Source organism: Neofelis nebulosa, chromosome 9 (genome assembly GCF_028018385.1).
Source record: "Neofelis nebulosa isolate mNeoNeb1 chromosome 9, mNeoNeb1.pri, whole genome shotgun sequence".
NCBI lineage: Eukaryota > Metazoa > Chordata > Mammalia > Carnivora > Felidae > Neofelis > Neofelis nebulosa.
In genome coordinates this window covers 125,410,732-125,434,702 of record NC_080790.1, presented here as the reverse complement: position 1 = coordinate 125,434,702, position 23,971 = coordinate 125,410,732, and the positions used below count along the sequence as shown (strand labels likewise).

Here is a 23,971-nt window from a genome sequence, read left to right as displayed (position 1 = left end):
GATGGACAAAGACCTGTGGGTTTGGGACCTGAGAGTTGGCCAGGCAGCCCCATCTAGCCCTGGCTCTCTGAGCACTGAGTCAATGAAAGATATGGGCCTCTTTCCCAGAAGTTGGAGAGAAGAAAGCTATAAGAAAGAAAGAGAAAGACGAAAGAAAGAAAGAAAGAAAGAAAGAAAGAAAGAAAGAAAGAAAGAAGAAAAGAAAAGAAAAAGAGAGAAAGAAAGAAAGAAAGGAAGGAAGAAAGGAAGGAAGAAAGAAAAGGTTGTTTTCTTCAGGCACATGCTGGACATTTTGGGAATGGAAGGAGTCAGGAGGGAAAATTCAGATCAGAGGAGTGAACCCAATTATGTCCTTTAAAAAAACAATTATTCTTTGACCTGGTCTTTGGGAAGCGATCCTCTGGAGGAGGCCAGAGGCGCCGCCGGGGCCCTGGGGAAATTTAGAACCACAGAAGCTTATTGGATTTGAGTCCAGAGAAACACATGTTGCTGCTGCAGGTGCCTTGGTAACTTGGGGGACAGGCAGAACACGGCCGCCCCATCTTGTATGGTGCCTCGCCGATCCAGTTGCCCCTGGAAGAGAAAAGGTCCCAAGGAGATGGGGACAGAGAGTTATGTGAGCAACGTTCACACAGGTTTCCAAATCCCAGCACCGCCACTGACTGGTTATGAGACCTTGGGCAAGTCACGTCTGTAAGCCTTGGTCTCTTCATCTATAAAACCAAGAGAAGACTCCTCTCTCTCACTGGGATGCAGCGAAGATCAAATAAGGGAGCCCTGTGTGCACGCACCCAGCACCATGTCTGGCAAATAAGCGACTCTTCAGTAAGTGCTGGGTTTCTTACTTCCTCCACCCCACCTCCCATCGCTGACTCAGGCAGCTCTGAGTTCTGGTCCGGGATTCTGCCCAGCTGGTAACAGAATAAACCACCTCGTTTCTTCTGAATAAAATAAAGAAATGAGGGGCACCCGGGTGGCTCAGTCGGTTGAGTGTCCGACTCTTGATTTCGGGTCAGGTCAGGATCTCGCCATGGTGAGATCAAGCCCTGCGTCAGGCTCTGCACTGACAGTGCCTGCATGAGATTTCTCTCTCCCTCTCTCTCTGCCCCTCCCCGCCCCTCCTTCTCTCTCAAAATGAATGAATGAATGAATGAATAAATAAAATGGTATCTGCAAAAATGTGTGAACACTTTATGACCTTCAAAAGTGCTGTGCAAATAGAAGCTAGAATAATCAGATGACGAGTATAATTCAATCATGGGGGCACATGCCCTTGAAGCCTCATCATGGCCACTGCTGTCCGTTTCTTCAACAGCCGGATCCCAAATCCATCCTACCTGCTCCTGAGTTAGTCCTTTCAAGAGACCATGATGGCCTTTTGGAGGAAGTGGGATAGGGAGTTTATTGTTCAGTGTTTACAGAATTTCTCTTTGGGATGATGAAAAAGTTTGGGAAGCAGATATGGTTATGGTTGCACAGCATTGTGAATATAACTAATGCCACTGAGCTGTATGCTTAAAAATGATAAATGGTAAATGGCAAAACTTATGTTACACATATTTTTAAAAAATTAATAATGTAACAATATACCAAAACCCACTGAATTGTACACTTCAAATGGGTGAGTTGTATGGTATGTGAATTGTATCTCAATAAAGCTGTTAAAAACAAACCACTTTCATCACTTTCTCCTGCTCAAAAACTTTTAGTGGCTTCCCATTGCCTGTGCAGGGGTCGACAATTTTTTTTTTAATGTTTATTTATTTATTTTGAGAAAGAGAGAGAATGCACGCATGAGGGCATGCATGAGCCGGGAAGCAGTAGAGAGAGAGAGAGAATCCCAAGCAGGCTCCGCATTGTCAGTGCAGAGCTCCATGTGGGGCTTGATCTCATGACTGTGAGATCATGACCTGAGCTGAAATCAAGAGTCAAACACTTAACCAACTGACCCATCCAGGTGCCCCAGGGTTGGCAATTTTTTTCATGTAAAGGGCCAGATAGTAAATATGTTAGGGTTTGTGGGCCGTATATCTCTACTGGGTTGAAACCAGCCCTGGATAATATGTAAATAAATGGTGTGGCTGTGTTTCAATAAAAGTTTATTTACAAAAACTAGCAGCACGCAAGATTTTGGCCATGAGCCATTAGTTGGCTGACCCCCCCAGCTCACAGAAGCACATGTGCAGCTTTTGGGCAGGTGTTCCAGACTGCTGCAACAGATCCAACTTACATACCCGCTCTTCCCCATCCCAGCCCACAGATTTTTCTTTTTCTCCCTCCTCTTCTCAAGGCCTAAAATCATTCCCTAGCTCTTGCTCATGACTGCCTCATCATCTCGCCACTGTTAGTTAACTTTGCCTTATTTTCTCGCACTTCATATGAATACTCATTGTGGGCAGAAAGGATACCTTTTATCTCCAAAAGTGATTGTTGAACGACTGTAAATAAAGTCAGCCAAAGTGCTGAGAAAAGTATGCATTTCTGGTTTTATATGGAGTTCACTCACTTATTCATTCAACAAACACTTCAGGAGCAGCTATAGGGCACCAAGACTTGTGCCAGATGCTGTGAGTCCATAGTTTTCAAAAGGTGCTTCTGGAAGTTTGGGGGCAGTGTGTGTGAGGGGAGGTGGGGACACCTGGGGGTGATGGAACAAAAGTCATGCTTTTTTTTATTTAATTTAACCACTGGGGAAAAATTTCTGCTTTTAAAAAAGGGGGTTGAAATCATTGTAGTAAAAGAATATAGAAATGAATTAGGTCTATTTCGAAGAGTTTATAACCTAGTTATAATCGTGGCCACCGTTTACTAAGCATGTACTGTGGGCAACTATGTGCTGTGATGCTCTGTGAGGTAAGTAGGATTAGTCCTATTTTATTTAGGGGCAGAGAGAGAGAGAGAGAGAGACAGGGAGACAGAGGATTCAAAGCAGACTCTGCAACGAGAGTGGAGAGCCCGATGCGGCGCTCAAACTCATGAGATGTGAGACCATGACCCGAGCCGAAGTCAGACTCTCAATCAACTGAGCTACCCAACTGCCCCCAGGATTAGCCCTCTTTTAAAAGAGGAGAGTGAGGCCTGTAGAGATGAAATGCCTCCAAAGTCCTCATGCGGCCGCAGCAGTAAGCAGCAACATGTATCCTGACGTTATCATGAGCCCGGAGGTGTTACCTGGGTCAAAGCATTTACTTCTCTCAGTAATAACGAGTAGGGACTACTTTATTCTTATTTTGCAAGTGCAGAAACAGGCATGGAGAAGTGAAGTTAAATCACAAATTTGAACCCTGACAGTCTTGGCTCCAGATAAAAATCTTAACAATTATGCTGTTAATGCTGCAAAAGTTTGATGTATCAGCAAATTGGAACAGCCCCGGAAGCCGTTTGTAACGAAATTTGCTTTGTATTTTTGTGTCTGATAAAGCTAGGCTGATACCTTGTTAGTAGATGTCACCATTAACAGGTAAAGGGCTTGAGAATTTGTGTTCAGGCTACCAATGACTTCCAGAATATCAGAATAATGTAGGAGACAGAACATAGGACTTGAGGAGCACCTGGGTAGCCCAGTTTGTTGGGCTTCCGACTTGATTCCGGCTCAGGTCGTGATATCATGTTGTGTGAGTTTGAGCCCTGCTTTGGGCTCTGTGCTGGCGGCATGGAGCCTGCTTGGGATTCTGTCTCCCTCTCTCTCTGCAGCTTGTTCTCTAACTCTCTCTCTCTCAAAAATAAACTGAAAAACAAAAAAGAACATAGGACTTGAAATCAAGACTTGTGTTTCAAACAGCTTTGCTACCTCCTGGCTTTGTGACTTTTGTAAGTTACTTAACCTCCCTGATCCTCAATTTCTTACTCTTTTAAAAAAGGAAAAAAGTTTCCCGGTATCACTCCCATTTTTTCTTCCTTCTTTCTCTTTCATCTCTTCAATGAGATAACGAGGTGAAAATATTTTGTAAATGGCTAAGGACTACTTGAGAGTAAAAGGTGATTATCAGCATGTGATTTTGAAATTCTAAATATTATGTTTACTTAGAATTTTTTCTTGTTTTTATTTATTTAGTTAGTTAGTTAATGTTTACTTAGTTTTTTGAAAGAGAGAGAGACAGAGCATGAGCCAGGGAGGGCAGAGAGGGAAGGAGACACAGAATCGGAACCAGGCTTCGGGCTCCGGGCTGTCAGCACAGAGCCTGACTCAGGGCTCAAACTCACAAGCCATGAGATCAGGACCTGAGCCAAAGTCAGATGCTTAACCAACTGAGCCACCCAGGTGCCCCTGTTCTTGTTTTTATATGAGAGTCTGTAATGTTGGCAAATTTGTAGAGTGTAAGTCGGATGTAACTTCCATTCCTCTTTCTCCATGTTTCCAAGAGGCTTACGTACGAAGGCCACTCGTGACCTCCCTCCCACCAAGCTGATTGGAGAGTCTGGAGGAAGGAACTGAGTGTGCTCGTTCTAGCCTTCCTCTCTTTCCCTTGGGATCTGCGTGGCTGCAGGGAGCGTGTGTTCTCGGTTGCTCTGTTCCTGTGACGAGCTTGGAGGGGCCAGCAATGCACTTACTGGAAGAGGACTGCGGTTGTCAGGTGTCCCCAGTCAATCGGTGTGCAGGTCCAATATGAGAGTGAGCTATTTGAAGCCTGCTTGCCTGGCATATCTCAACCACTTTCTCTGCTACTGACTTCATCAGCGCGGCTGCCTATCCACCTGACTTGGTCCTCTGTCTCCCAATCACTTTTGCGATTTGGGTAAAGAAAAAGAATTATCAATTGGCTCTAAAACTACCAAGTTGTATGGTATTGAGGTTTCTTTGAATTCTGCCCATTCCACCTTCAGGGTCCACCCCAGTGCCCCACGGCCCCCTGCCTGGGGGCTGCACTTACTTAATGGCGTAGTTGCAGACCAGGTACACTGCCTGACGCCAGGTGTTGCCCCAGACGTTGATGCTGCCACAGGTGTGGAGGGCACAGCCCAGCCGATTGGAGGATGCCCACACCATCTGAGGAAGGACAATGACAGGGGAGGCTTTGAGAAGAACTCAGGGGGGCACAGGCCCCTTGGCACGGGGAGACTCCTGGCTGTGGTTCAGGGTGTGGGCATTACATGAGGTCTTTCTGGGGAAGCCATCTGCCTCCTGTTCCTGGAGACACATTGTGCTATAATGTTACTCAAGGTTTTTGTTTTTTTACTACCACCAACGGTAAGGAGTGAATTTCCAATTGTTAGTGCACAAAATACACACACACACACACACACACAGCTGGAACACAAGTTTTGTGAACCCATATTTAATATTTTCATGTGTGACATATGCTAATATTTTCTATACTGTTCTATTAATTTTCTTTCTTTCTTTGTTCCCTAGTGACTACCGCTTGAAAATCATTATTGTGTTAGAGTTAAAACACAAACTTTAGAGTTAAACAGCCTTGGATCAGAATCTCGGTATCACTAGTGTGTGGCTTTGACCAAGTCATTTCACCACTCCGCACCTCAGTTTCTTTGGTAAAGTGAAGCTAATAATGTCCTCTGGGATATCAGGGAGGACATTGTCTAGGCCTCATATTTCCTAGAGGGTCTCCAATGTAGAGTTTTGACATTAATTCCAAATGAGTCACAGAGAGATAGACAGACTGAAAGAAAATATTGGTCCTGGGGCACCTGGGTGGCTCAGTCAGTTGAACGTCTGACTCATGATTCCAGCTCAGGGCATGACCCCAGGGTTGTGGGATCAAGCCCCGAGTCAGGCTCCACAGCCTGCTTAAGATTCTTCCTCTCTCTCCCTCTGCCCTTCTCCCCCACTCATGCATACTCTCTCTCCCTCTCTTTCTCTCTCTCTCTCTCAAAAAGAAAAGAAAAGAAAAAAGAAGAAAAAGAAAATATCGGTCCTGTGATGGGAATTTTCGGTCCCATTTCCTACATTACATGGCATTATATTTTTATGTGTAACAAGTGGTAACATATTCAATATTAACACTCAAAATATACTACAATTTTGTCATTTTATTTTACCACTTTTTTTAAGATAGTGGGGTTCTTAGAATATACTAGAAAGTGTTTGGACCTATTGAATTCAAAAGCATTCTTGAACTCGTCAGACCACACATCTCCATTTTGGGGGTCAAACAATCTGGTCGGGCCCATGCAAGACACTCAATGCAAGATGCAATTAGCTGAGTTCAACATACACGCAACCTTCCAGGAATATGCTTATTGTGTGAGAGGAAGTTCATAAGGCCTCTGTTCTATTTTTTTTTTTTTTCATGTTTATTTATTTATTTTTGAGAGAGAGAGAATACAAGCAGGCAAGGAGCAGAGAGAGAGGGAGGCAGAATCTGAAGCAGGCTCCAGGCTCCAGGCTCCAAGCTGTCAGCACAGAGCCCAACACGGGGGCTCGAACTCACGAATCCAGAGATCATGACCTGAGCTGAAGTCAGACGCTTAACCACCTGAGCCACCCAGGCACCCCCTCTGGTCTATTTCTAATTTCTGTCCCACCACATTCTTTTTCTTCTAGGCTCCCAGGATTTGTTCTCCCTCGGCCCTTCCTCCCAACAAAGGGGTACCTGGGTATAGTGGGAGCAGACAGGGCCGCTGCAGCGCCAGGGGCAATGTGGGCGACAGTCCCTGGGGGCCGGAAACGAGTAATGCCGCTTCTCCTCAGACCAAGACTTGACGAGGTCCACCACCGAGCGGTACCTGGGGAGGCAGAGCAGATGGAAGACACACTGGCTGGGGAATGGAGGAGCTACCCTGCCGCCACCACCGTGCTCCGTGACCTCATCGAGTGACCGAGAGGACGAAGGGAAAAAGGTCACTCACCGGCCAGAATGGATGGACAGGTTCTGGCCCACGTGTCTCATCAGATGTGAGGGCCCGTGGGCCCAGATGCACTGGGTGGCCCAGGCCTCGGCAGACCTGGCCAGCCGCTCGTCCCAGACCTGGGGAAAGAGAGGCCATGAACTTCCCTGGGGCCGGGGCACCGGCGTGGGCGGGGAGGAGGGGGAACCGCTATCCCAGCGGTGTCCTGAGATGGGCATTGTCCTGGTCCTGTTTCTCCTCCATCTGCTTGGAACCCTGCACCAAATCCACTGGACAAATCAGAAAACTAAGAGTCAGAGAAGGCCTATGACGTCAAGGTCAACAGCAAGTCCACACCAGAGCCAAGATCCACCCTGACCTCCCACTCCCGCCACTGGACTTCAGGCTGGGGGCTCTCGGCTCTGAGCGGGCTCTGTGGTGTTTGTGCGGGAGTTCCTAGCAGTCTCTGGAAGTGACTGAGCCCAGGATGATGGGGAGGGAACTGGTTTATTATTTTATTTATTGTATTTTTAAAATGTGTTTATTTTAACATTAAGCATTTTGAGTTCAAAAGGTTTTTTTTCCTGAATAGTGAAAACACGCACAAATTTAATATGTGAGATGCCTAAAGGAGGAAAAGTAGAAAGTTTCTCATTTTTTTTAAAAAAAAGTTTTTTTAACGTTTATTTATTTTTGAGACAGAGAGAGACAGAGCATGAACGGGGGAGGGGCAGAGAGAGAGGGAGACACAGAATCTGAAACAGGCTCCAGGCTCTGAGCGGTCAGCACAGAGCCCGACGCAGGGCTTGAACTCACGGACCGCGAGATCATGACCTGAGCTGAAGTCGGACGCTTAACTGACTGAGCCACCCAGGCGCCCCGAAAGTTTCTCATCTTAATCCTCGACTTCCTCCCCCACCTGTCCTGCCCCATAGAGGCATCCTCCTCCAGAAACACTCTATACCTGTACAAGTATATATACATGAATATACATGCATACATATAATTATATAAGTATATGTAAAATATATGATTATATATAATACATATAATTATATAAGTATATATAATTATATAAGTGTATATAAATATACAATTGTATTTAATATAAAAGTTATACATTTTATTGACAAATGGCAGCTAACCAGACCTTCTATCAGGTTCCTGGCTGCTTTTGCTCAACCAAACAGGTTATCTTAGTGGCTATTCCACATCAACACATAAAGAATAACCCCCTCCTCCCTCCCAACAGCTTCATAATTTTCCAATGTGTGACTGCTGCAAGTTTTATAACTTGAAAAAGGACCACTTTTTTAAAAAAAATACCAGTTTCCTTCCACTCTGACTTCCTAGGATTCTCTGAGATACTATTCATTCATTCATCATATTTGTTCACTCAGCAAATACTGAACAATATTTCTAGGCACCCAGAACTGACAGTCTAGCAAGGAAATGAGACATTAAACAATCATTACGATCCCAGTGGGTGTGAGCATGTGAAACAGGCGACAGGAACTTTTGGGGAGGCTGTGGGAGAGAAAGGATTCCTTGGGCAAGGATACTTAGTCAGATGCCTGTCCTGCGGGCAGAAGGCAGCTAGTGAAGAAGTCACAGGGATAGAAAGAGAGGGGTCCAAACATGTTTCCAGGGTTGTCCAACTGACACTCTTAGGGAATGCAGAGGAATGTTTCCTTTGTGCACCAAAGGGGTAAAATGAGGGAAAGAGCATGCTAACATCAAACCCACATTCACTGACCCTGCTGGGGTCCATGGTGAGCTGTTTCACTCTCTCTATTCCACCACGCATGCAACAATTAAACACTCGTTGGGATGAGTGCCTTACACACATGCTGGTGCACAATAAATGTGTCATTGTTTGAAAAATGGAGGACCTTCCGTGTGCCAGCCCCTGTGCTAATAAATGAATGAGTCAGTCAATGAACAAATAAATGACTCCCCCACCTCTAGCTGCTTGCTGTTCTGGTTCCTATCCCCGCCCTTCCCCAACACCTTATGCCTACTTGACATTGTATTACCCATTTGTTATGTTGTGGATGTTTGTTTTCTATCATCCCCATGAGGGAAGACACCTTTTCCATCCTGTTCTCAGCATCTCCATGAGGCTTAGCGTACTGCCTACCTCTGAGCAGCAGTTACTACCTAAGTGAATGGACACATTGCAAAAGCATAGGGATTTTCAGGCTGTTGAGAAGCACATGTTTGTCTTGGAGGGGGGAGACTGGCCATCTCTTTCTGTAAAGAAATCTGTGGGTGGGCTAGAAGCCTATCTCTCCAGGCTGGTTTGAGACAAATGTCCTGGGGGAGGGACTGTGATAAAGAGAAAGGTCCCCTCCTCCACTCTGAGAGTCTGGCTTCTGCGGGGCTGGGGTGACAGCCGCTGGTCCTGCCTCCTTAAGGGAACATATCTCAGCTTCTTCAGCCGCTCAGCTGCCAGTTTTCTTCAGCTTGAGACCCCAGGTACCAGTCCCTGCTGCTCCAAACTCTCCCCCCCCCAGGCCTGCTGAGTACAGTCTGTGAGTGTCCATCAGACCCCTACCACAAAGAGACAATAGCATGGACCGCTCCAGCCACCGACCCACTGCAGACCCCAGCAGGGAGCCAAAATCCTTGGGCAAGGTATTGTGTTGGTTAAGACCACAACCTTTCGCAGCAGGCTGACCTGGGTTAGAATCCCAACCAGATGACCTTTGGCAAATCTCTGCCTCTCGGTTTCTTTATTTGGATAAAGGAGACTGCAATCTCCACGTCGAAGGCAGAGGAGAACCCTCAGGGTTATGTGTAGGTGAGGTGCAGGCACACAGTGGATGCCCCATAAACAGCAGTCTGCTGACCCCACTTCCCAAGACAACCTGTGCGCATGGCCTTAGTGTCCTCATCTATCAAATGGGGAGAGTAATTCCTGCCCTTTGCACAGGACCCAGACACCGAGATACTGGCTAGTGGGGCCAGGCTGGCAAGTGGTCCAGCCCTTCCAGAACACACTGAGTTGACTGACATTTGCTGGAAAGGGCACAGGGGAAGGCACGGGAACTCACCATATACTCCATGTTGGCCGCAGGTGGGTGCACACTGGCCCGGATGTGGTTGTGATAATCCAGTAAGGCACTCATGTCCCGGGCAGAGATGTGGCGCTTCCGCCGGTAGCGGGGCACCCCCAGGCCACTCAGGGGCCACACGGCTGTGCCCTCGGTCCGGGCCAGTGCCAGGGTGGCATTGGGCATCAAGGCGTTCACTGCCTGGCCTGCCCAGAAAAGCAGGCCTGCCAGGCCCACAGTGCTGGGCAGCAGGGGCATAGCTGGCTGGAAGAGTCACGCGTCACCTCGTGCAGTCAGCGCCGGCTGCCTGGAGGGGGTGGGCATGAGGGCACCAAACCCTGAGCGTTCTCCAGCACTGCCACCCTGAGGGTGCTAACTAACCCCTGGGAACTTGGCAAAGATCTCCTGACTCAGCTCTAGTCCTGATGCCCCCACACCCTGTCCTTCCCACCCCAGTGGACTCAGTGGATCGGGCGATGGAGGGAAATGCCCGGACAGCAGCTAATCCTGATCAGGCCGTGTGATACAGATGGAGCTAGCATCAAAGCCAGGGTCCCATCCCACGAGCCCAGGAGACAGACACCTGTCCTCTCTAGCCCGGACACCCTCTTCACCAATCCTGCTCCAAGTGGGCTCCATCGATGCCCTCGGAGGGCAGGGCCAACCTTCCCCGGGGCATACTGCCAGGCCCTGTCATCCCTGAATTGCTGTGTTTTGGGGGTTGAGAGTGAGACACAGGAAGAATCGGGTGGCAGAGGAGATGGAGGAGGATGAGGCAGAGAAAAAGAGAAGCAGAGAGGAAGAAAAACGAGAAGAGACCCAAGAGTCGTCTGAAAAAAAGACACAGAGAACAGGGATGAAGGAAATTGGAAGGTGGAAAGATAAGGAGAGAATGGGAGACAGTGACAGGGGAAAAAGAGAAAGAGCATGGGAGAGACAGAAGCAGAGGGAGAAATTCTGACAGGGGAAAGAAGAACAGAGAAGACAAGGGAGAAAACAGTTAAAGAGAAGACAGCCAGAGAGAGGCGTGCGTGCGGGCGACCACGCAGCAGGCTTCCCAGGGGCGCGTACCCAGGCCGGGCAGCCAGGCGGGTTGCAGCGGGCGTCGAGGAGGCAGGGACCTCTGCAGACACCCTGGCCCGCCTGGCAGCGCAGCGACTTTAACGGTCCCCTGGGAGCCGATGGCATCTGACGTCGGGGCCCCACAGCCCCCTCCCCTTCCAGCCAGGCCAGGCTTGGACCGAGGCTCCGCCTGCCCGTTTGTGGGCTTTCCTCTCCCGCCCTCTGGCGCCTCTGCTCTTCCTGCTTCCACCTGGGGTGTGCAGGGCTGGGCTGAGCTGCTGGTTGGGGTAGGGATGTGACAATGGCAGGGACTCCAGGAGGAAATAGCACCCCTACCTTAGAAACCCCAGATACAGAGGCTTTTCTCTGCCTTCCAGACCCCAACATTAAGGCCACCTTGCTTTGGGAGAGTATTCTTTGACTGTTTTCCCTACGAAGCCGTCCAGCCTCAGAGTAGGCAATTAACTTGGTCCCATCTAATGAGCACCTACTATATGCCAGGCCTGGGCTGAGTGCTTTACACACACAAGTTCAGCCAACCCTCAGAAGCAGATACTATAGCTCCCCATTTAACAGGTGAAGAAACTGAGCCCAAGAGATGAAGGGACGAGCCCAAAGCCAAGCCAGCCGTCTGCAATAGAGACAAGATTCAAATCCAAGTCTGACCCCAGAGCCCTGTTAGTATGTAAAAAGGATGCCATTTTCTGGGTTTCTTTGTTTGTTTCTAAGGATGCTATTTTTTTTTAAACCAAACCAACATCGAAGCCCAGAGAAAGAGCCCAGGAGGATGTTCACTAGCATGCCACTCGAACGGAGCACCATGCAGCCTAATGAATTAAGCAATGGATCTGGGTTCAAATCCCTGTTATTTCGCTCACTAACTGGGTGTCCTTGAGCAAGTTACTCAGTCATTCTGTGCCTCGTCTGTAAAATGGGAGTAATAACGGTACCTACCTTCTAGCACTGTTGTGAAGATAAAACAAATTAACATTGTGGAGCGCTCAGAACTATGCCGGTACACAGCCTGTGCTCTGTGCGTGTGTGTGTGTGTGTGCGTGCACGTATGCGTGTGTGTGTGTGCTTGCACAGACATATGCACCAGCATGCAGATGTCTATACAGGCATGTGCACCTGTGTGTTGTCAAAGCCCCTTTGGTCTCTGAGTTGCTGTATTTCTAGGTTAAGACAGGAGTTTAATTTCTCCTCTCTGATTACTTGTATTCTTCACAAATAACAAGCAATACTTTTGTAATGGACACAGTAGACTTACAGGAAAGAGGTTCTATAAAAACACCCAAAGTCAAAGCATTTGTAAGCCTTCAGCCTCCTCTTCCAGTGACCTCTGAGAATCCCCAGAACTCAGTGTCGGGGTCCCCAGCTGAGCCAGGTGGCAATGGAGCGCTGGGGGCTGGGGTTCTCCCCAGACACATGGCATTCCCGCCCTCGGCAGCCACCCAGCCTCAGCCTCCCGGCCCAGACCGTGCCTGCTGCCAAAGCACACATCTTCCTGCCGGAGTGGCTGCCTGCTGGACGCTGGAGGAGGTGGGGCAGGCCGAGGCAGTGAGGGCTGTGGGTGCTGGCCCTGTCCGGGACAGGCTTTCACCACCGTGCCAGAAAGACAAGGGGGCTGGGCTCCAATCTAGCCCCATCTCTGCCTCTAGAGTGCTGTGTGTCCTGAGGTAAGGTCCTATCCTTCTCTGGGCCTCAGATGTCCCATGAAAAAAGCTGGACTGAGGGCTTACCCGCCTATGGCAGGCTGGGACCCACGGCACCCAGGGGGAACTCTGCAGCCCAGGGTAGGCACACGCGAACAGCCTTGGCCCTTACAGACCCAGGAGCGCCAATGATTATGCCCCCTTTTGTCAGCACGCTCAACGGACCTTCTTCTATGGCTTGCACACGAGTGGAGCTTCACATCCACAGTTCACTGTTTTTCACAGCAGCCTTTGAGGCAGTAACCCCACCCATGGCACAGCTGGGGAGACTGAGGCACACAGAGCCTCAGGGACTTGTCCTAGGGCCGGGAGCTTATTTGTGTGGTAATGGGGACTCTGCAGTGAACATCCTCACACGTTTACAGAATGCACATGCCTCCCCTGGGCACACACCACACGCACCTGCATGTACACACTCCCGCAAGCGCATCCTCCTCCTACAAACCACAGAGACGGCTCAATTCCCCATCCCCTTAGATCCTTTCTACTGTGCCCCCTCGGGTGCCCTTGCATAAATATACAGGAACTCACCCTTTACACATTTAATCCTGTGAAAACATATAAGCCATCCATACTTGCTCCTATCTCAGTGCTCGGCACTATTTTAAGCACTTACTTGGATGAGCTCATTGAATCTTCAGAAAAACTCTATCAGGTAGGTACTAATATTGTCATCATATCCACTTTTATATGCACATGGCAGCTAAGTCACAAGGAGGTGAGTCACTTGCCTGGGGTCACACATCCAGTGGATGGCAGAGATGGGTCAGGTGCCCGGGCAGGCTGGCCACGCTGCCTCCGCACAGAGACACAGACAGACAGCTCCACATACAAAAGCATCATCTCCTACCACACACATTCACACATCCACAGAAACCCAGAAAATTGCACCGGGCAAACACACAGCAACACCCCCAGGCCACTCCACCAGGTGGGAACGTCTCTGCTGTCCTCCTGGTCTGAACCTGTTCCCGCGCCCCCTTCGGCAGGTTTTCAGGAGATCAAAACGGTAGGGGTGGGGCAGGAAATAACCAGGGATGGCCCAGATTATCGTCCTGGGTCGGGATCTCATTTTAGGGTAAGAACACCTTCTCACCTCTGGATTTTACCAGCTGGATTCAGCTACTACGTCACCCTCCTTCCTGTCGGAATTCTCTCCGGGTTTGGGCAAGCAAAGGGAAATTCTTCCAGAGAGTAGTCGTATTTGAGGCAGTAGGGCTCAGTGGCTACCAGCACAGCTCTGGATCTAGACACTTAGGTTCGTGGCTTACCATCTGTGCGACGGTGGGCAAGTTACTTAACCTTTCTGTGCCCCAATTTCCTCATCTATAAAATGGGGCTGCCTCACAGCACTGTTGTGAGGATAAAATGAGTTAGCACATCTGAAGACACTTGACACAGAGTAAGCGGTCAATATACGGTAGCCCTAAGAGCAGCTAACAACAGTAGCAACAGCCGTCAACCGTGATTAGCACATACTAGGTGCCGGGCACTAAATGCTTTAGGGGCCTGATCTTATCTAAGCCGGGCTCCAGTTTCTTGGGTGAGGTATCAGAATCCCCATTCTATAGACTAGGAAGTGAAAACTCAGAGAGGTCAAGTAATTTGCCCAAGTTCACACAGCTAGTGCCAGTGGAAACTGGATTCCAGAGCCAGGTCTCTGATCCCTCACCCTGTAAAGTTGCTTTTGAGTAGACTGCAGGACAGAAGTCTGGTGTTCGAGGAAGGCGGCTGACAGCTTCTAGGTCCCTCATTTGCCAGTTGAGGAAAGAGGTTCAGAGAGGTTAAGTGACTTGTCTAAGTCACACGGCAACTGGCAGACTTGGGACTGGAACCCAGATCCGCATCACTTCAAATCCAAGGAGGAGAGGGAGGAAGCTAGAAGGAGGACAATGCATGTGAAAAATAATAGCGATGATCCAGACTCTTCAAAACTTTTCAGGCCAAATGCTCCAGATTCTTCCAAAAGATAAATTAAGAAAATTCAAGGGACGAGGGAGGAATCAGTAGAGATTTAAAAGATACACATTTTTTAATATGGACAAGGCTAACCTATATTTAGGGATGTGTACTTGGGCAATAAAACTATAAAGAAACACAAAGAAATACTGTCAAAGTCAGACTGTGATCAGGCTGGGACATTTGAAGGGTTCCTATTTCTTGGTCTGACTGGTGGTTACAAGTGGTTTGCTTTATTGGGTTCCCTCTCTGTTTTGTGTGACTTTCTGTATTCGTTTTATTTTACAATAAAACAGGCTTTTAAAAACATAACAGCAGGAGTCATTTATACAATGACATCCTCCATCTGTTACCACCTTAACCATGCATGAGGATTTTAATCTCCTTTTAATAGTTAGAGGATGCGAGGCTCAAAGAGGGAGGCAACTTGCCCACAGTCACACAGCAAATAAGTCTGGGAGCTGGGACTCGACCCCTGTGGCATGGTTTGTCTCTGCAGCACAGCGGTGGATCGGCTGCCGGTGGTAGTTCCTGGCCCAGCAAGGAGAATCGGAAAGGCCTCGTGACAGATGCAGAGAAACTCACGCCTTAGAAAATAAATCACACTCAGAAGCACCTCTGGGCTCCCAGGTCGGCCTCCTGCTCTCTCTGCAGCCCGATAGCAATGTCACCTCCTTGGCAGGTTACCCAAGAGGGGACAGGATGGTCTAGCAGTGGGTAAGGAACAGAGCTGTGGTTTCAGACACGTGACCTGGCTCTGAGCCCTTTCTAAACCTTAGTTTCCTCATCTATAAAATGGGAACAATAAATAGACACTACCTTATTTGGTTATTAGGAGAAATTCAGTGTGATACATGTTACCACACAAGCCAAAGTTTGTTCAACGTTAGCCGTTAACCTCCCCAAACAGAAACACGGTGTGATTCCATTGACACACTGCGCAAGAGCAGGTAACACTAATGGAAGATAACAGAAGTCGGAACAGAGGCTACGCTGAGGGGTACTGACCGAGGGGGACAGGAGGGGGCTCCCACTGAGGGGCTGCACCTGTCTTTTATTTTGATCCAAGTGGTGGATCCAACGGTGCGTGTATGTAAAACTTCATCTAGTTGTATACTTGAGATTTCAGCACTTTAAGTTATGCTTTAATTTTAAAAGTTGGACTTATATATGGTTAAAAAAGTCTTTGTTTAACGTAAAAGAGTTCTTTCAACAAGTATAACATGAAAGTCCTACGTAAGAAAAAACACATACCAACAGAAATATCCCATATCTTGTCTCCCCAACAACACATCCATTCTCCCCCATACACCCAACCTAAATCCCCAGCAGTCTACACACATAACCAAAGACCCCAATATCAACACAGACAGAAGTCACCATCCAACAGAGCAGACGCATCTGCAAACTCCCACTCAACCCCATAGCACATCCATATTCAAATATAGATGCTTTTCACTCCGGGCCCATGGAAACACACCCTCTGTGCAAACACACAAACAGACACACACAAACACGCCAAACCCATAGACCAAACTGATTCAGTGAGTAGATTCGTGAGTCAGACTCCACCACTTCCTCACCATAGGACCCAAGGCAAGTCATGTAATTCCTCTGCGCCTCAGTTTCCTCATCCGCAAAATGGGCCCAATAAGATCTTCTCTCATGAAATAAAATACAATAAAAAGGAAGACAATGGGCAAATAAGCGCTTTGAGGGAAGGAGCTGTGTGTTTTGTGTCTCTATCTTCAGTGACGCACATCACGCCATTATTAGTGAACTTGAGTATGTTGTCCGTTCTCACCAAATTACACTTTAGATTCAAAAGGATCTTTTTTTTTAAGGACATGATTTTAATAGCCTTTACGTAGTTATTTTATGCAATTTATGTAGCTTTTTAAAAAAAGTTTACCTATTTATTTTCGAGAGATAGAAAGCATAAGTGGGGAAGGGGCGGAGAAAGAGAATCCCAAGCAGGCCTCACGCTGTCAGCCCAGAGCCCCGAATCCTGAGATCATGACCTGAGCTGAAATCAAGAGTCAGGCACTTAACTAACTGAACCACCCAGGCACCCCTAGTTTCAGGACGCATTTAACCAAAATTCCAAGTTATTTTGGAGGAAGTTGGCAAGCTGATTCTAAGCTTTGTATAGAAGAGTCACGGCCTAAGAGTTTCCAAGACATTCTACCAGTTGAAACGTGAGCAACAGGTGATGATTAAGGAGAAGCGGAGACATGAGTTGGGGGTGAAGCTGGGACACAGGGTCGGGACAGGGACACCAGTACAAGCACTGGACAGGCTTGGGCAAAGGCTCTGAGGCAGGCAGGAATTAGGTGGGTGTGAAGAACTAAAAAAAAAAAGGCAGGTTAGGGAAGACTCTCCGGGTAAGAGTGTGTAAGGGGTTAGTTGAGAGATGGGAGCACATCTTACAGGTTGGAGACCTTGGAGGCCATGCCAGCCACAGGGCGGGTGATGACCTGAGGGCCTCCTTTTCTGCTTTGCCCTGTGCCCAGTCCTGCCAGTGGGGGTTGGGGAGTGTGAGGGGGGCAGGGAGAGCAGACCAGGGGGTAGCCCGTTAGGGAAAGGGGGCACCTCATCCTAGTCCAGAGCAGGGGAGGGGCAGAGAGAGAGAGCCCTCGCACCAGGGAGCCCCTCACCGCCTGGGTGAGGGTGTCAGAGACGACTTTCCCCTCCAAAAGAGATGGGGGAAGCTGGAAGAAGGGGCTGGCCAGGGGCGATCCAGCTGGGGGAGGGGGCGCCAGTGATCCTGCGCCCTGGCGCGCGGTCCCTGCCTGAGGCCTCGGCTTGGGGGCCGGTGGCTAGAGGACTGGGGAATCCTCCTCCGGGTCCAGCCTGGACAGCTGCATGGCCAGGTGTGGTCGCGGAATTTGCTGTGTCGCCGGCCGCTGCAGCTGGAGCGGAAAAGCCTCTGTGTCAGCTCCCCCCCCAACCCCCCCTCGCCGCCACCACCGAGGCGCCCCACATTCCTGCTTCGGGCGCGGAGCTCGAGCCCCGCGGCCACATCCCGGCTCCGTCTCCGTCTCCGGACCCTAAGAATTCAGCAGGGCGGGGGCGGGAAGGGACCAGGGGAAGACTCTGTGGCCTGAAAACTGAGTCAGACTTCTCATCTGTTCAGTGAGGACAGTGACACTTTGCTGTGCCTGTCTGACAAGTTACTATGAGCAAAGATGAGCGTCTTTATTTCAGGGGTGACCATCTCTTGTGTGCCTACTGTATGCACACCTAGTACAATAAGGTTTCACTTATTTATCCCCGCAACAAGGCTGGCACTCCAGCGTTGTCGTTTTTCAGATGAAGAAACAGAGATAAATGACTTGTCCTAGGACACATAGGTAATAAATCCTGAGTCTAGACTTGACCCTGTGTCTGCCTGGCTGTGTTCTTAACCAACATACCACATGGCTGCTAAATCTTCCCAACTGCGCCAGTGGTAAGCTTTGCAGAGTGCTGTGACCCTGTGAGTCGTCTTTTCTTTGGCGGGCCAGTGAGGTCAGAGCGACAACCCCCAGACCTAGGAGACAGGGGTGGCTACTGGTTAAGCACTTCACCCTGTGAGGCATACTTTACCCTGGTCTGAATCCCAGCTCTGATGGCCTGCTGGCTGTGTGACCTTGGCTAAGTTTCTTGGCCTCTCTGTGCCTCAGTCTTTGCAGAATGAAGTAATAACAGCCAAATACAGTAAAGCATTTAGTGCCAGACACTTAGTTAAGTTTCAATAAAACGGGTTCTTCTTAGAACCTAAGTATTTTATTCCCAGTTTGGTGTTCCTTTTTAAAATGTATACCTTCTCATAAATTGTGAAATATAACATAGGTACTAGATTTATAAAATACAAATATGCAGTTTATTCCATTTTTATTTAAAAAAAAATTTTTTTTAATGTTTATTTATTCTTGAGAGACAGAGCGTGAGTGGGGGAGGGACAGAGAGGGAGACACAGAATCTGAAACAGGCTCCAGGCTCCTGTCACCACAGAGCCCGATGAGGGGCTTGAACTCACGAACCATGAGATCACGACCTGAGCCGAAGTCGGCGCTTAACCTATCGAGCCACCCAAGGGCCCCTAATCCATTTTTAAAAGTGAACATCTGACAACCCCCAGGTAAAGAACTAGAAAACTGCCCATACTCTCTGTCATCCCAGTGCCCTCCCTTCATCCTATAGGTAACTGCTCAACAACACTGGGATACTTGGTTCCTTTCTTTTCTTTCTAGTTTTACCAACGTTCTTTCAGAACCCCAAACCTCAGCCCTGTGGCTACCTGAGACAGGAGGGTCTGGGGTCTGCAGGAGTCTGTGGCCAGTGGAGGGAGTGGGGGTGCTGGGGGTGGGGTAGGTCCCAGGCAGCTCCTCCCACTGCTGTGTCTGTGGCCTGTAGATGAGCAAAGCCAGATCCCTGTCCTCCTGCAAAGCCCTTCTGACTCTGTGCCCACATGATGAGCAGTCGGGGGTTGTGTGTGTTGGGGGCACAGCCAGAGGACACAATCCCCTCCGAGTTAGCAGTCTGGCCTCTGGCAGACACAGGCTTTGCTCAGCTGCCTCACCCCAGGGAGTGGCTGGTTGTCCCCTCCGGCCAGAAAGAGGTGGCCAGAGGTTAGGAATGGGGGAGGCATTGCAGAGGAGAGTTCAGAAGGAAGGAATTGGTCCTGGCTGGCCAGGAGCTGTGGACAGAGCCAGCTGCCCACTGGGAGAATTATCCGGCTGCCTACCCCTTCCCCCAACCCAGAGTGAATTATTTCCCACACACCAGCCAACTAAAGGGCACCTGCTGGTCGCTCTTCCTGGAATGATCGCTTCCCACTGTTCTTCTGGACAACAGGGGTCGAACCCCATCAGGGGTTCTTCTTCAGATGTCCACTTAGATAGAAATCATCTCCTTCAAGAACTCTTCCCTGACCCTTCCCTGGGCCTATGTGGTCTCTTCCTCAGTGGCTCTGAGCATCCTCTGCTTAATCCATTGTCATTCTGCTGCAGCTTTGTTCAGACTTTATGGACCAGAAAATCTCTTTCCTGGTGATTTATAATCTTTTTGATCTTAAGATAAATAATAATAATTTTATAACTATTATTCTCTGTCATCTCTCCTCAGTTTGTAAAAAAGCAATTTAAGTTTAAAATAACTTCCTTTACATAAGCATATTAATAAGGATTCATTAATTTATTTAACAACAAAAAGAGTGCTTAGTAGGTGCCAGCCATGGTTCTAGACACTTGGGGTGCATCAGTGAACAAAAAAGGCAATGTTCCCTGCTCTCTGGAATTGACATTCAAGTAGGGGAGACAGAAATTTTAACAAATGAATAAGTAAATTATAAAGTGTATTTTTTACAGTCTATTTATTTATTTTGCAAGAGAGAGAGGGGAAGAGAGAAGGAGAGAGAGAATCCCAAGCAGGTTTTGCGATGACAGCGCGACTTGAGATCCTGACTTGGGGCTCAATCCCACAAGAGTTCATAATCAGAGCCCACAAGAGTCAGGCTCTTAGCCAACTGAGCCAATCAGGTGCCCCTAAAGTGTATTTTTTTAAAGGGTCCTTAATGATACTCCTAATTCATAAAGGCCTTCTACTCTTTGCCATTTAATCAAGTGATTCAGACCAATATACTTTAAAACAGACCAAGATCATTGTCAAAATAAAGATCTCTTTCCCAATGAAAACAAACACTCAGATTTTTTTTTTTTATTCTACTCAGGCAGAATGTAATCTCCTTATAAATCAGTGGCACTACAGTATAATGTTATAAAGAAGAAAAATTCTTTATGAAAAGGCAGCACAAACTTATATTTCCTTTAAAAAAATTTTTTTTCAAGTTTATTTTTGAGAGAGAGAGAGACAGAGTGTGAGTAGTGGAGGGGCAGAGAGAGAGAGGGAGACACAGAATCCGAAGCAGGTCCCAGGCTCTGAGCTCTCAGCACAGAGCCCAATACTGGGCTCAAACCCACGAACTGCGAGATCATGACTTGAGCCAAGGTCGGATGCTTAACTGACTGAGCCACCCAGGTGCCCCCTATATTTCCTTTTATTTAATCTTGAGCTTATATATATATGTGTGTATATATATGTATACATATATATACACACATATATATGTATATATATGTATACATATATATGTGTGTATATATATATATGTATATATGTGTATATATGTACACACACATATATGTGTATGTGTGTATACACACATATATATGTATGCATGTGTATATATGTATACATAAATATGTGTGTATATATATGTATACATGTGTATATATGTATACATATATGTGTGTGTATATATGTATGTGTGTGTATATATGCATACATGTGTATATATGTATACATATATATGTGTGTATATATGTGTATATATGTATACATCTGTATATATGTATACATATGTGTGTATATATGTATATATGTGTATATATGCATACACATATATGTGTATATATGCATACACATATATGTATACACATGTATACATATATGTGTGTATAGATATATGTATACATGTGTATATATGTATACATATATATGTGTATATATGTATATATGTGTATATATGTGTATATATGTATACATATATATGTATATGTATATATATGCCTGTCCAAGCTGGCTACAGCATAATGGTAACGTCTGATGATTTCCACGCAACCATTCCACACTTAGTGATTCTGCTTCCAACTAGAACAAACTGTGTTTTCAAAGGGTGATAAATCTTTGGTTATCAAGGAAACTCACCTATTCAACACACTGGAAGTGCATCTAACCCAATGCTTGGTTCACTAGTAACTTAATAAATGTTGCTTGGCTGAGTAAATGAACGATGATCACCTTCACTGGATTTTAAGTTCCTTGAGGTCAGAGACCACTAGATTTTAAGTCATTGCTGACTAGATAAAGAAGGAATGAAAATCGGCAATTAGGTGGTACCATGGAAGCAGCAGGAAGGGAAGAACTCTGGAAATTGTGGCCTTCTATCACCCTCTGGTGGGGAAGGGCAGGGCATTGTCCTCCAGTGCCTTAAAATCTTCTGTGTTTTTCAAACTATAGATCCCCACCTATTAGTGAGTTGTAAAATAATTCAGGGGGCATGACCAGCATTTCTAAAAATTGAATTTATGACTAAACAGAAAATATGAGAGCGCCTCACACCCAGCAGAGGCAAATTCTGTCATGAACTGTCATGAAGCTGTATTTATAGCTATGTCTATTTATCTATTAGCATGTATATTCATTCATATGTTACATACTATTTTTGTGTGCTTACTGGATTACAGCCAGTGATTTGTTGACAAATGTTTAACAACTAGCTCTCTAAGAAAATGTATAAGTATATATATACATAGGTTTTTCATAAAGTTTTCTCAACATACAGAATGTGTAGCACATAATTTACAAATAATAAAATATACAAGTATTCTTCACTGTAAATTTCATATAGTGGATTGATTCTCACAGAACTCTTTCACCGCTTTTTGCTGGACTCTTGTATCTGTAGATAATTTATAGTTTCAGTTCAACCATACTTGACAAATGGAGTTGTATCTCAATCTACACAATCAACAAACCAAATAAAGCCCTGATTTGTAGTAACTGGTGAAAGGACTCCCACCACGGATGGTTTTGAGCTACCAGTGTGATGTCACTGAACGTGTAGTTGGGAAAATTGCGCAGTAACATGCCATACAGATACAACAGATATAAGTAACCCCAAGAGCATAGATAATAAGCACAGGTAATTAGAATATGTAAGAATAGGTAATTAGGAAACAATGGGTTTTGAATATTAACGTTGAGTTTCATTGTTAGTTTCGATAATGTAATTTTTAATAATGGCCATGTTTAACAATCATCTTGCCAAAGTCCTGAAAATGTAACAATCTGCTGTCACAGGCCTGTATAGTTGGCTCCAGGACAACACTGAGTTCACAACATAAACATATATTTCTTAATATGGGTTGAGGTAGAAAGAAAGAAAGAAAGAAGAAAGAAAAAGAGAGAGAGGGAGAGGGAGAAATAAACGGAGAGAAAGAGAGGGAGGGAGAGAAAGAAAAAAGGAAGGAAGGAAGGAAGGAAGGAAGGAAGGAAGGAAGGAAGGAAGGAAGGAAGGAAAACTGCTCTAAAGACGTATAATTTTTCAAGTCTGGGTTTAACCTAGTCTGCAAAACTCTCCAGGGATAAAACTACATAGTCTTAAATGGAACAAACCCATATCCTTTGTACAGAAATACAAATCCTGAAAGTTTCAGGAGGTACATTTTTGAAAGTTCATTTGGGTGATGTCTAGAGTTTCTGTTCACGCAGAGCTCTTTCACCTTTTCTTGGGAGTGCGGGATCAGCATCTGGATTTTCACTAATGGAACCGCTTTAATAATATCCAATTACCTCCCTGTTCTTGACCATTATGCAGTTTGCCATGGAAAGTAACAATGGTTGAGCATCTGGCAACCTTCAGGAGATAGAGATGATTTCAGATACTATTTACAAGCTGCCTTCACAAATGACATCTTTCTAGCTGTGTACTTCCCATTCCCAACCATGAAAAGCCAAGCTGGTGTGATCATCATTATATATATATATTTTTAAGAATGTAACTTTTTGAAGGCCCAGAGATATCTTGTTACAGAAGAACCCCAATTAGATAAATGTGATTTTCAGATATGAAGATCATCTTGAGATGGTTCTAAGGAATTAATGCTGTTGTTCTCATTAGTTTATTAATTCCCTGCATGAGAGGTTTTTTTAAATTTTGTTTTTATTTTTTGAGAGAGAGAGAGACAGAGACAGGGAGAGAGAGAGACTCCGGAACAGGCTCCACACTGTCAGCACAGAGCCAGATGTGGGGCCTAATCTCAAGACCATGAGTTATGACCTGAGCCGAAATCAAGAATCAGACACTTAACCAACTGAGCCACCCAGGCGCCCTTCTGCATGAGGGATTTTAAATGTCAGTCCATTATAGGCATAGATCAGGTCAGTGCGTCCCAAGTTTGGAGCATGAGAATATTTTAGACAGCTAGTGATGATGAATCCTTGATTTAGGGGCATGGGAATATTTTAGACAGCTAGTGGTAATGAATATTTCAATATAAATGTTTATTTGTGATAAATACAATTGGCACACATAATCCATAATCTCAAGGATATTTTTGCTCGGGAAGCTATTCGGGAGGTATTTGAGTTTGAAATGTGTGTTGTTTAAAGAAAAGCTTTAAATAAATATTAGTATTGGTGGTATGTGGACATAGCAAAAGCAGCTAAGGTAGCCGTAATGGCCTAAATGGTGATCCTCAAAAAGATGTGTCTTAACCCCTGGTACCTGGGAATGTGACCTTATTTGGAATGGGATCCTTGCAGATATAATCAAGGGTCTCAAGA

General features: G+C 46.4%; 1 protein-coding gene across 1 annotated transcript; it reads right to left on the bottom strand.

Annotated features, from left to right (window-relative positions):
• Nucleotides 1–251: 251 nt before the first annotated feature.
• On the bottom strand, nt 252–11,067 carry R3HDML (R3H domain containing like). Its single transcript, XM_058686367.1, has 5 exons — nt 9,846–11,067; nt 6,811–6,929; nt 6,555–6,687; nt 4,872–4,987; nt 252–573 (listed from the first exon to the last, which is right to left on the bottom strand). The coding sequence occupies exons 1-5, from the start codon at nt 10,101–10,103 to the stop codon at nt 441–443; spliced, it is 759 nt and encodes a 252-aa protein (XP_058542350.1). The 5' UTR covers nt 10,104–11,067; the 3' UTR covers nt 252–440.
• Between the last annotated feature and the right edge of the window lie 12,904 nt (nt 11,068–23,971).

Bases quoted from the DNA above. Each gene is read 5' to 3' on its own strand.
- R3HDML (XM_058686367.1), bottom strand. From the start codon at position 10,103: ATGCCCCTGCTGCCCAGCACTGTGGGCCTGGCAGGCCTGCTTTTCTGG. The intron at 6,688-6,810 runs GTGAGTGACCTT...CTGCCTCCCCAG, and splicing joins CTGTCCATCCATTCTGGCCG to GTACCGCTCGGTGGTGGACC. The intron at 574-4,871 runs GTAAGTGCAGCC...TTTCTCTTCCAG, and splicing joins GTCTGCAACTACGCCATTAA to GGGCAACTGGATCGGCGAGG.